This window comes from Wasmannia auropunctata, unplaced genomic scaffold (assembly GCF_000956235.1).
Source record: "Wasmannia auropunctata unplaced genomic scaffold, wasmannia.A_1.0 LD335259.1, whole genome shotgun sequence".
Classification (NCBI taxonomy): Eukaryota; Metazoa; Arthropoda; class Insecta; order Hymenoptera; family Formicidae; genus Wasmannia; species Wasmannia auropunctata.
In genome coordinates, this window is record NW_012027631.1 from 1 (window position 1) to 14,163 (window position 14,163).

The 14,163-nt window shown below is 27.9% G+C and overlaps 1 protein-coding gene across 1 annotated transcript; it reads right to left on the bottom strand.

The window, feature by feature from the left end:
• Positions 1-2,149: 2,149 nt before the first annotated feature.
• On the bottom strand, positions 2,150-13,744 carry LOC105457350. Its single transcript, XM_011701967.1, has 8 exons — positions 13,509-13,744; positions 7,608-7,778; positions 6,924-7,078; positions 6,249-6,328; positions 5,951-6,052; positions 5,529-5,648; positions 2,507-2,696; positions 2,150-2,381 (listed from the first exon to the last, which is right to left on the bottom strand). The coding sequence occupies exons 1-8, from the start codon at positions 13,509-13,511 to the stop codon at positions 2,174-2,176; spliced, it is 1,029 nt and encodes a 342-aa protein (XP_011700269.1). The 5' UTR covers positions 13,512-13,744; the 3' UTR covers positions 2,150-2,173.
• Between the last annotated feature and the right edge of the window lie 419 nt (positions 13,745-14,163).

Below are 14,163 nucleotides of genomic sequence, written 5' to 3' on the forward strand. Positions count from 1 at the left end.
TTACCATTAACCAAAGTTGATCAATTTTTGCTCAAAATTTTTCTATGCCATAATTTTTTTGAGCAGTATATATATATATATATATATATATATATATAAATGCTAATCTTTCTAATAAAAAAAATTTGTTTTAGTTCAAATTTGATAATTTTTAATGTATCTATAACCGTACATTATACATTATGATTTAATTAGATACTACAATACAAAATATTTTGTTTACACATGATCATAAATAATTTTTATATGAATTCCTGATACAAATTGTAATTCATTCTATCCGTTTTTAACATCTTATATAACGGTTATGAATATCGATTAAAAATTGGAATCGATTAATTCCTAAGATATACAGGATCGATCTCACTATCTTCGATGATTCGGGATCCGATAATCCACATACAGCCAACATTGCCAATTGATTAATATAAAATTTTCTGATTAGTACACAGAAAAATTTTTAGGCATTTTTAGGCCAATATGAATGAATATGTGCTAACAGAACTTTTTGCTTTTCTTGATCCCAGGCAAAAATGCTCGGTCTATAGACGTCGATTCGACCGACCATGTCTGCTTGAGATCGGTTACATTTAAGAATTGGCAATTGTAAAATTAAAAATTAATCATTTCTTATCTTTTTAATTATTTTAATTAAACGTATTAATTATTAATTCAAACTATTCAGCTATTTTATGTATCTAAATTATAATTGGTAAAAAATGGACAAGAAAAAACAACATATGCTCAATTTTAAGTTTTATAGTTGACAATATTTAAATGTAATTAATTGATTAACCTAATCAGAGATGGTGAGACTCTGGCTCATACCAGCTCATACTTTGACTCTATTAAAAATCGTGTTAAGTATTATGATTTAATATTGATCAAGCTAATCGGAGATGGTGAAACTGACCCATAGTTTGATTTTATATTCAAAATCGTCTTAAGTATGGTCTTAAGATACTACGGTTATTTTATTATAGTTGGATGAAGTTTTAACTTTTAAAAGGATGCTGAAAGATCGGCCAAATTTAAACGAGGTCGATAAAGCAATCTGTTCAATTCATGACAATATTTGATTAATATGAAAATTCTACAGTTTATATGCAGTGCAAATTGAAGGTATGCCGCTCTGCGGACAAAAAGACACAAAAGACTAACACTGAATTGTTAGAAATAGGATAAAAGCCTATAAAAAAAGTTATTCACTTTTAAAGATTTCAAACCTCGTACAAATTTAGCCGACCTTTCAACATCCTCTTAAGTTGCTCATGATCAGATTTAAGACAATTCTAAAGTTGTCTGAATTATCGACCGAACGTGATTATTTTCCAGCACACCATAACGTAATTGCAATTTACAGATTTCATTTTTTTCATAATCCTTTTCCACGATTAAAATATAAAAGTATCAACGTAGACTCAGACTCTGGTAAAATTTATGATGAGATTATATTTATGTTCAGAACGAAAAAAATTTAAGAAATTTAAAATTTCTGTTACCTTTTCTTACAATTTAGTCTAATATGGCGTTTAGAACTGTCAATGTGTGCCAATATTTGCTTTATACAAAAATTTGGCAGTCTATTGATACAAAATGGGAGCAGCCTGAGCTGCGAATTACGTTTTCAAAAAATGTTGAGTCCTTAGAATTGGGCTTGAATGCCTAATAAAAAAAAATTCAAGTGCTTGAAAACTTATTACGATGTGTGTGTACGATAAACATGAACACATTACTATAATACATACTACATCAATATTGCACATATACATATTCACAAATCGGTACAACAATATTTTTGGAGTTTTATCTCCAAAATTTAGCATCGCCTTAAGGCGATCTTGAATATAAGATTGAGCAATGATCATATGTACGCTTCAAGATCAGCTGAAATCACGGAAATATAACGCATATACATATATTAATATTAGAACACGCGCCAGCGCTAGTTGTGAAATGACAAAGAGATCTTAAATGATATTTTTTTTTTTTAACATGTTTTTCAGTGTGTAATGAAAATTGTATGAGCTCCACTATTCTCATATGCGTTAAAGATAAAGATACCACTTCACAGGCTTTTCTTGAATCGTCTCTTATTCTTAGAGTAGTGCCCTTTCCGATATTATTATGTTTCAGTGGAATCAACTGATTTTACAAAAACAAACATTTGTTTTTATTTTTTTACAATATTCACATTCATATTAATTTTCTGGTTGAATTGTTGAGAGATGAACATTGTCTCTTGACTGGTATTACTTTCGTTCGGTTCAGGTGAAGAATCAGATCTGTCGTCATTTGATGGATAAATCTGCAATGCTGCATTCCTGGCATTATCTTGCTGTTCGATATTAATTTCCGGCAATGCAATAATAGCTTGCCTTCTGTAACATAATTTAATAAAATACTGCGATTGTAAATTAATTTAATACAAGTTTTATATGAAATTGTTGAAGTATTAATTTGATATCGATTGACTAGAAAAAAAAAAAAGAAATTTATTACTTACATTGTAGACACGTTACCATCAGGAATGTCGTTTTGTAATGGTGCTTCATTTCTTTCATTAGGAACGTGTGCGTTACCACGCAATTCGGCCCATACTGGTGGTACAAATGCTATAGCACCTTGATATTTATCTGTGTCTTTGGCCTGTCCGTGTACATGATATTTGTCTTCAACAACATTAATGAATGGAGCTAAAAAAAGCGAATATTTGTAAATTACATAAAGTTGTCACATATGCATTATTATATATAATTTATGATATAAATCCTTTTGTACACAGGACAATTACCGCGGTCTGAATTCTTCGCACTTTCATTTCAGCGTTCAAATATGTAGATATACTGTAGATATACTGTAATATAATAATTACGTTTTTGTTAACGTATATTTAATCGATTACTTTTGTGCATTATCATATGTATCTAGAGTGTCTAAAGCTTACAAGCGTGCGATTATAAAAAGTGCGATTATAAGAAGTTGTTTATTGTGTATTAAGGATTGGTGCCATGAATTAATGTAAATTAATTTATTAATTTGTGCAAACATTGTGCCAGTTCCATATAAAGCATTTGAAAATTATACAATTCTTTGTGAAAGTTTTCTTTATTGAGCAGTTTTTAACATGAAAAAGCGAAGTTTTCTTTCGCGCGGATTCAAGCATTTATCAATTGATTACTCACAGACACTGATTTATGTGTATTACATAAAATAATTTAGATTAGTATGATATAAAATGACATGTCGCAAGCAACAAAGTTATTTTAAAAATAGAAGTAAAATTGAATATTGGCTCGTATTTTAGAATAAAATAGAAACTAGCTAGAAGATATAAAAATCAATCAAACGTCAAAAGAAAAGGTGATGATTGCTTCAGACAGTAATCTTAATTATAAATTCTAGACACTATAACTCACACTTTTTATTTATATTGCCTTTATATCCTTTAGTTTCTATTTTAATTAAAAAAACTAAATGATTTTTATTATCAGTATATATGAAACATATCTGTTATGGAGTGGTAAATAGCTGTAATACGTATGTTACCAATTATTTTTGTTACTTGCAGATAAGGCTGCAGTTCAATTTTATAAGAAATTTTATCAAATTTTGTAAGTTTTCTTCAAAAAATTGTAGCACGAGAAGTCTTAAAATATTTCAAAATTTACATATGTAAAGAATTCTAAAAAAGATAGACATTCTCAGCATTTCTGAAAAGTATTTTAATTCATATAAAAAATTCGAAAAATTTATTAAAAAATTATAGAAAATTTTTTACCAAAGTAGCTTTTTATGACATTATTATATTTTTTATTTATATTAAATAAATTCATTTTTAATGACAGAGCCTGGTTATGAAGGAATGTATATCATTTTGTATATTAAAACAATAGGATAGAAAAGTTTTCCCATTATAAAGGTAAAATAAATATACATATACGTACAAAGTATTAAGAAAAACAAGTTTCATACAAAGTATTAGCTGCTGTTCTGTTCGGGTCTATTTGACCCAAAAATATAGTTTATTTTATTACTAATATTTTATTTAAAAATTTTTCTTTGATATTTGATGACTTAGTCTTAATTAACGTAAGATTTTTATTCTTGCAAACATTTTTTGATCTATATATTGATTCAAATGATACAATCATATAAATTTGAACAAAACAGCAGGATTAAGAAAGATTCTAAAGTTGAATAATAGCGAATTTTGTGAAAGATAGATATTATTTGTAAGTAATAAGATATTACAAATAATGTTAATATAGGTAATGGTTACATTTTTACAAGGATACGTAGAATTTATTTTATATAAGTCGATTCTTTGAGTCATTTTTCATATAAAGATGTTAAATGTGTTTGTCGCCAAGCAAACAGGTTTAATATTTTAACATTATTTTATAGTTGACTTTCCATGCATGTCGAGTGTATTATGTTGTAATAAAGAACAATGAAATACGAAATTGAATTAGAATATTATAATAAATAAAGTTAAAATTTGTTTATCAATATATTTTGTGCCTATTATTACTATCAATAAATCATATACTTGTAGATATAAATTGGTTGTGACTCAAGATGACTGACGTAAAATTTGTATATGACTTGTCTATTTCTAGTAATGCAATCTGTAGTATATGCGTCTATTTATAGTAATACAAAGAATAGATGACTGACGTAAAGTTTGTACTACAAATAATATAAAGAATAGATGAACTTTAATCTACTCTTTATTTTTTTCTAATTCTTAGAACTAGAAAAAGAGATAAAACATAAGTTAATCTATATAAGTCTATATTGGACATTAGTGTTGGTTATCGATTGTCATGACAATAAATGTATCAAGATAAAATCATAAAAAAGAATAATCTGTATTTCACATTCAGGTATGCCGTGACATATGAAATATATTTTAAAAATTTTCATTTTTGATTTTATAATGTGTTATATGTAGAATGACAGGAAGACTCGATTGGTGACCTTATCTTTTATATAAACATTGTATACCTCTATGTATTGTATTTATATTTTTCCATTGATGTATAATTACCTATTATTATATTTTCCAGATGAAGCTATATATTTTATCACATTAATCGATTTTTGTTATCATTTTATGTATGAAAATATTAAGAACAAATAATTAAAAAATGAATATTTTAATATACTAAAATGTTTTATAAAAAAATTAAATATGAAACATTTTGCTCCAAAAATATTTATTTTATGATATTTTCGTCTATTATGTTTTTATTATACGGAATGATGAGAATAGATTTACGTAAAAAAACATATTGAATATATTCCTTTTTTTATAGAAGTAATTATTTTGCAAAAGCGATTATATTTAAAACAAAGACACACTGCAGTGTCCATAAAATGTTCTAAAAACTAAATCATGTTTGTCTAAAATATTTTTACTGATATTATTTGGCATTAAAGGTATTTTATAGTATTGATTAATATAAAAAATCTTTTAACACGCGCGCGCATAGATACTATGTACTATTTATAAATATACTTACTCTGTTCTTCTATCGGAGCAGTAGCAATTGTTAATGTACCATTATTTGTTCCATTACTAACTGCATTAGTATTTGTTACATCAGTACTGTCCCGTCCAAAACAGTTGATTTTTTCGAACCCTGGAAAAAATGTATTTGCAATGTATTAAGTTAAGTGATTAAAAACAAGCAAAAAGGCGCGAAAATATTTCAATTCGAAATAATACTCCGATGCGAAACTTACAAGCTAAGAACTTTTTACTACACCTAATACATAGATCGAATGTATATATAAAAAGCGCCTAATGATCTTAAAAAATAAGAAAGAGGAGAAAGAAAGTGGGAAAAAGGAAAGTAAAAAGGGGGAATAGAAAGGAGAAAGAGAGTAACAGGAAAGAAAAATAATATAAAGAATTTATCTAAAAATAAAATTGAAAACTTACACTTTTTGAAGAGGCATCTTTTGAAGTTTAATAAAATTACGATGACAAGAACTATTGCAGTTATACCATTTAATACGTATGATAATATATTTGTTGGAAATCCTGCAAACAGAAAAATTTAACAATTAGAAAAGCAAAAAACTTTGTTGTACCTAAGAAATAAGAATCTTACATATGGATATATAAGAATCTTATAATTTCAACGACAAACTAGTGAACGATTAAAATTAGCAGTACAATATGCAATAATTATTCTACATATGCAAAGTATAAATCTAAAAGTAACAAAATTACTCACCTGAATCGTATATTTCAAAAGTTGCGTTTTTTTGACAATATGGAAATTCTCTACCGTTCACGAGTACGTTAGTCGTATACCTATAAATTAAGAAAATAAAGAATAAAAGATGCAGTATAAAGAAATATTGTATCAAGTAGGTCTTCTGTCGTGCATCAATTTGCTTCGACATTGATGATTACGGTCATGTGATACTATTCTAATCAAATGTTTATTATGATGTGTGACACATGGTCATTCAATGAATAGCACTGATATTTTACAATAGCATGTGTCACTCATTACTTACGTTACTACACGATTACAAATTATATTAACAAAATTTATCGTAAAATTTATTTTTTCTCATAAGTAGAGATTTTTACATAACGTTAAAAAAGGATAAGCAATTGAAGGGCTCTATGCAAAATTGGTCAGCTCCATTTTTGGCAAAAATCACTTCGAATGGATTTAACATACTAAATATTCCGCGTGTTTTAAACTAAACTGATCGGTCTGTAAAATATGTAATAATGTCATTCTGTAATAATTATTCAGTTAACATAAAATTACTAATAAAACAATTAATAATTTCTGACTGGGTTATGTTCAAGATTCTATCAGATTTTCGAACTATGGCCTATTGTGACCACAAAATTAAAAATTCACAATCAAGAAAAAGAAGAATAAACTTACCCCTTTATACAAGGTCCACATTGGTCCACGTTGCGGGCTCTTGTCCTACCCTCTTTACGGTTGTATTGTGAGCAAGTGATAAAATTAATGCAGAGTTTGGAAATTGTGTAGCAATATAAATTCGTGGGACAATCATTGTCATTATCACATTTTTTCTGCAACAAAGATGTAACAAAGAAAATGTTATCTTAGCGCGAGTTTATATAACGAAAATAGTCGATTTAATATTTACGTTAATTAATGAATTTAACGTTTTTTTTTATTTGTTACTTTTACTATAATTTGCTATTAATCAACCTCAATCAACACACAACTGTTAAATTAACTGCTCATGCAATGACACCTGCTTAACGAAGTAAGCATAGTGAGACATCCACAGTTTTCTATAGAAATTCTGGTACATACACAGATTTCTATAGAAATCTGGTATATAGAAAGCTATATAGGTATATAGAAGTCTGTAGAGACAACCAATTAGCATCATGGAAAAGTGACCACAATATTTCGAGAGATGCGAGTTATCGACTTAATATGCCTTTTTTTAGATTTTGACGTAAAAAATATTACGTAAAAAGTATTCTTGGTTGGAAGAGTTCAGACTTCTTGAATCTTTCAGGAAAGCAATTACAACTAAATATAATTCCCCAATTATTATTCTGACAACTTAAACATAGTATCACTTACATAGTTTTCTATTTCAACCCGTTGCGCGGTGACAAAGATATCGCCATCACCGCCGCTGATCAGTGTGCAAAGCATAGCCATTATGAATATAACGCACCAGTTGCCGGCAGCACTAAGGTAATCCTTGTACACTTTGTCGGAAACATTGCCTACCATTCGCATTTCAGCCACCTAAAATTAACGTAAATAATAAAACGTTAATTAATTTCGTTTAATATTTCGTCAGTTTTGATTTTATTAAATGTTGTATCTTTCTTGATTTTCAACAAAACAAGAGCTATAATTAATTCAATTTATGTGCACGCCTATGTGTGTCTATACATATAACATATGTACATATAAGGTGGTTCAAATACAATGTTACAGGTTAATATTTGCATAAAATATATATAATTAAAAATTTTTTTCTTCTTTGCCGCCTTTAAAATTTTAAATGTTAATGTATGGAACTAGTACCTACATAATCATAACATAATCAAATTCTATGTTAAAGACCAAGCAATTTTTACTTGAAATATTTTCTTCTAAAATTTGTACCAAAAGTTATGGATCATGAAATGTAAAGTTCTATTGTACTATATTAGTTGATTTATAAATACAAAAATTAAATTAATTTTTCCAAAATTATTTTATTAAATGGCCAAAGAGATATCTATTATATTAAATATTTGTTCAATCTAAATATAAAATTTTTGGATTTGAGTCACCTTGTATATTTATATATAGACACACACAGGCGCGCAAATATAAGATGAATCATATAGTTCTTGTTTTGTTGAAGAAAAATACGATATCTAATAAAAAATCATGCATTTGATAACATGGATGGCTTGGATGCAAACAAAGTAAAATATGAACAAAAGTAAAATATATAGTAAGTAAAAATAATATTAACAGGAAATAATAATAAAATAATAAAAATGATAATTTTATTATTAAAATTATAAAAAGTCATTGAAGAACCATTTGTATATTTTTTTTTACAATTGGCTTGAATTTTGATTTGTGTGTCGCAATATTGTGCAACAGCGACTGAGGTATAAAAGATATTATCATCTTTGGTAGCAAAACTCGTGACAGAAATGCATAGCGCTGTGAAAATTTAATGATGAAAATTTATTCATTAGTTTTCATATTCGCCCTTATTTTACCAAGAAATAATTTAAAACTCCAATGTTTTTGGTTAATACTCATGACTCTTAAAATATTTCGTAAAAGTATATTAATATTAAAAATTCGATATCTCGGAGACTACAATAGCTAGAATTATGCGGTTTTCATTTTCTTTCTTATTATACTGACAATGAGTATAATTCAGAATTCTTGCATTTTCAATCAGAACTTGTGATTTTGAATGCATTTCATAAAAATGTATTAATTTTAAAAATTCAATATCTCAGAAATTGCAATAGCTAGAATTATGCGGTTTTCACTTTTTTTCTTGTTTTATTAAATGTTATTTGAATTTCAGAATTTAAATATCTTTGATCAGAACTCGCGATATTTAAAATACTTTGTAAAATATATTAATTTTAAAAATTCGATATCTTGGAAATTGTAATGACCAGAACCATGCGGTTTTCGCAATTATATAACTCTCAATTATCTCAATTTTTTGCTTATAAAAACTATTACATAAAAAGATTCAAATTTTGAAATATCTGATATATTTTTAAAATTAAAATACGTGAAACTCTTGCAAGAGTATTAGGAACTCTGTAACTGTTTAAAGGACATCAGAATTGTGTACAGAACTATTAATTTTAATCTATTAAACTATGAAGTGCCAGTAAAATTGCTTTTTTTGTCAAAATAAATAAAATGTTATTTTTAAAGACACTATTTAATCTTGAAAAATGAGTGAAGTTAGAACTCTAATTTTTCTAGTCTACTTTTCATTCTCATAACATAATGGAAAAAACTTAAATAAAAAATGATCAAAAAATTTTATTTTCGTTCTTAATAATTCTAAACTTACGACATAACTATGATTTTGTTGTTTAGAAGTGCCAACTTTACACACTTGCATATTGACTTTTTACATTTTAACAACATATTCTGTGTTATTCTTTTTTGTTATTAATTTGATGACAAAAATGTAATAATTATCTTTGATATTTCGTTTTGAATTAGGTTTTGTTAATTATTATTATCAATAATAGTTTATTCCCATAGGATAGGTCCCAAAGAAGAGAATAATTTTTTTTCAAGGAACTCCTGTATTTCGATGTTTTTAAAGAACTATCATATAACATTCATATTCGAATCGCCGGTGTGATTAGGCAACAAGTTGCGCGGACAATATTGCACGTGATGTCTGACAATATTGGTTCATATCCTTTGATTTTTTAATCTTTTATTTTATTTACTGTTATTTTATTGACTGTTTATCTTTTATTTTATTTATACATTTTATTTTTTATTATAGGATGCTCAAAACGCTTGTATCTCCTGATTATATACATTACATCTGTGTCATTATATCAATTTTCGTTCTAAAGTAGTGGAATTTCGCTAAATAAAAACACTTAGAAAAGATAATTAGCTTACAAAAAATTAGAATAACTAAAAATTAACGAAAAACTAAATTAACTAAAAATTCGATATCTCGGAAACTGTAATGGCTAAAACCATGCGGTTAGAACTATTACGATAAGTTTGGATAAGTGCGATTTATTATAGTATCGATAAATTGGTGGATATTGTATAAGCAATAGCCACATACACGCAATGCAAAAATGCATATCTCGAAGCATTTGCCCGAGCATTTTCCACTCATGCATAGCTCCGTTCGGAACTGAGAAAAAGCTGAGAGAACAGAGAGGTGATGACTCATGCTTTTCATAGGTTTACCGATGGCATTCATGGCGAGCTGTAAAAGCCTTGATCTCCCTCATCCCCAATAGATCGCTCCTCCTACTGTTTCCTTCGCTTCGCGCACGATCCTATTTTCCGATTTATCAAAAGATCGATTTTTTTGTCAACGGCAAGGGGAACCGTGACGGTCACACTCATGACGTCACAGCGAATATATGTTTTACCACATCCGTCGATGTGCGATAATCGAGAAACGCGCAATATGCACCACGAGTACGTCTCATTTCATTTCAAATTGCAATTTTGTTTTTCCGGTTCTTCTTCGAAGTTTCCTTTGTATTTTCGTCGATTATATTCCATCTTTGCCAAAGATGATGAAATCGCTCGTGGGGTTACGACATTACTTCACGACGCGTTCTGCACGCATTCTTGCAAAAAGTGTAAGTAAATTTTTAACGAATTTGAGGAGAATGATAGATTGTTTCACAAATCGTCATTATTAAAACTTGTAAAACTTGTTACAAATGCTGCATTTCTTGAACGCTGTTATGTGGCGATGATGAAGTATCTATAATATTATGTGCTTACGTCCTGAGAATTTTGTACTTTTTTTAAATGTTACAAAAAATACTTTTTTTAGCTATTTTTATAAATTTTCTAATAAAGTTATCTTTATAATAAATATTTATTTATAATAATACGCTATAATTATTTCGTATTTACTAGATATAAATTATTTAATTATATTTCATTATAAATTTAAATTCGACTGAAACTACTGAATGATCTCTTGCACGAAACTTTTAAAATTTGATGGTTGCTGAAGAGTTTTTAGAGAGTTATTAATTCCATGATCTTTGGGATCATAAAATTCGAATATTAGATGACTAAAATCCCATTACATCAGTTTGGATTATATAAATTTGACATAACCATTCGTAGTATTTTCATAGCCGATTATAATGCGCTTGGTTTAAGCTTATTTGAGTTATTTTTTTAAATAATAGAGTTATAAGAATTTTTTTGAATAAAAATTATTTTGTTTAAAAAGATAATATATAATTTATATAATTAAAAAAATTTTTTTTTAAATGTTTTTTTAAAATTTTTTAATAAGTTTTATTTTTTAAAATAAAATAATATATCTATTTTGTATAGTTTCACAAGGAATTTTACGATAAATGTAATAATGTACAGTACACGTGTGATTTTCGGAAATTGTCAATGAGACATTGTCACTTATATTGCTTTTAAATATAAGCTGAAAAATAATATCTTCAATAAAGAAGAGTTTACTTTGAAAAAATTTTGAAACGTTTAAGTCTGCATATTATGTAGATCTTACAATTAGATAAAGAAACTTTTTCGAGAATATTTTTTATAACCATTATTTAAAAAAAATAGTTGAATATATATACTTAAACCAAAAAAACACACACACACACACACACACACACACACACATAAATTTAATAGTCGATTTTGATCAATCATACGAGAATTAACATTGTCCTTAATCAAATTTCTGTCTTTGTCTAGAGAAAATATAATCTCAAAAAAGAAAATCAGTTGCTTAAAATTAATTAATTCAAACTATTGATTTATAATTCGATCTAATAAAATAAATTCTTAAAATAGTATATAACAAAATATTTGTATCGGTTGCTTATGCCTGTGTAAGTGTGTATTGATCCCGTTTATTCGTGAAGGACGCACCAAGTAATGTTTATTTTCCATTAATCATATGAATAAGATAGAATTATATACAAACATATAATAAAAACAAGAAATATATTGACACATTGTATATATAAATATTATAAATAATAAGAGATTTAATTATGCATTTGACATGGCTCAATCAAGTTCTATCCTTGCTTTCGACAATCCTGTTGTTTATAAATAATCGAGAATCTTCTAAAAGGTCGCATTTGTCTGACTCATGCTAAAGCCCATGGCACATAGAAAAGCATGAGCGAGACAAGTGATCGCCTTAGAGTCGATTCTAGAAGATTCCAGACAAACCCAACCCAAGATAATCGCACAATCTGTATAATGAATAATCCATAATGATTTTTAAGTATCAATTTCTCTTCGTAAGTATAATAACTGTCATTTTTAAGTAAATCTGTGTAATCTTGTTTTTTTTTTCACACGTTGAGACCGCGAATGTACAATAATCGAGGAATTATTGAAGCAACAGGTGCGTAAAATTTCGGAGTATAAGAAACATTTCGGAGTATCTATTATTTTTTATTGATTTACGTTGATCGTGATTCGGTAGTTAAAAGTCATATCACTGTTTGAAACATATATATTGAAACATGTACACTCACATATATATATTATACTCAAATTACACTTGTCATTTCTTTTGTTACGGGGTGGACAGTTTTATGGTCAGTAGTCGCTCGTTAATAATATTCTTTTACTCGTGCGTACATGTGGGATAACAAGATTGAAAATTCCGAGTCACTCGTTTTAAAAACGTTTCAAATTTTCGATCTTGTTACCTCGTACATATACGCACAAGCAAAAAAATATTATTAGAAACAAAAAATGAAAATATACATCCCAGGATATGCAATCAAGTAAATTAAATTATAAGTAAGTATCAGGAAAGACCGTAGAATGTTAATTAACAATTGAGATCTTAAAATGCCAATACAGTACAAAGCGGATTTTTGGTGCTTCCATATTAGAGTAAATCTTACAATTTTCGGTTCATATAACTCCATGTGGAAAATCGTGTGCTTCTCCGCAGCTCCGAATCTGGTATATTTACTCCTAGTAAATAGGAGTATTTATTTAAAATAGATGCTCTGAGCATCGATTTATTAGATTGCCTTCGGCAATTTAATTGTGATATTACATATTGCTCGATTCGGAGCTGCGGAGAAGCATGCAATTTGCGGCCATGTATATAGTATTACATGAACCGAAATTTGTAAAATTCACACTAAAAATTATATAGAAGCACCAAAATCAGCTTTGTACCGTGTTTTAAGTTTTCAATTGTTAAATAAATTATATTTCCATATTTTGCCGGAAATAATGAGAATAATAGTTTTATTATAGCCTTACCATTTTGTTTGGCTGATATATGTATAAGTAGCAAATTTATTGTTATTGTCGAAATTGACATTCCAAAAACTGTAAATCGCTCGGTTGGATTGTCAAACACTGACGTCACTGACGAGAGTGTTTTCGCTCGTTCCTTATTACAATTTTACTTGCATTTAAATTGATCGTATAACCCTTTACACATCACAGCACAGATTCACCTGTTGATCACTCGACTAGTGACTCATGACTGGCGGCAACAAGTTTGTGCCTGCGCTTCTCCGGTAATCGTCGAGTCAATAGTGGGGGTGAGTGGGACCAGTGGGGGTAAGAGAGAAGAAAAAAAGGGCCCCAGATTCACATCAGAGCCGTAGTAATTATTAGCAGGGTGATTCGTAGTTCATAAATATCTTTATATAAAATTGTATATGAATATAAAATAGTAGCTCTATATAAAATAAAAATAAATATAAATTAAATTACGTATAAATACAATATAGATGTGCACCCGTAAATTGAATGTATATTAAGAGGATCTTAAACCCTAGATCAAACTCCAAAAATCCGCTGTTTTACCGACAATTTGTGAGTATGTATGCGTGCGATATTGATGTAGTAATGTATAGTGATGTGTCATGTTTATTACCACATCAATATCTGTCTCTTATACACATCT

What these genes read in the sequence shown, in the direction of transcription:
- LOC105457350 (XM_011701967.1), bottom strand. An exon ending in TGCTCCGATAGAAGAACAGA is followed by an intron (nt 2,697 to 5,528) that starts GTAAGTATATTT and finishes CGCTTTTTTTAG; the next exon opens with CTCCATTCATTAATGTTGTT. An exon ending in GATGGTAACGTGTCTACAAT is followed by an intron (nt 2,382 to 2,506) that starts GTAAGTAATAAA and finishes ATTATGTTACAG; the next exon opens with AAGGCAAGCTATTATTGCAT.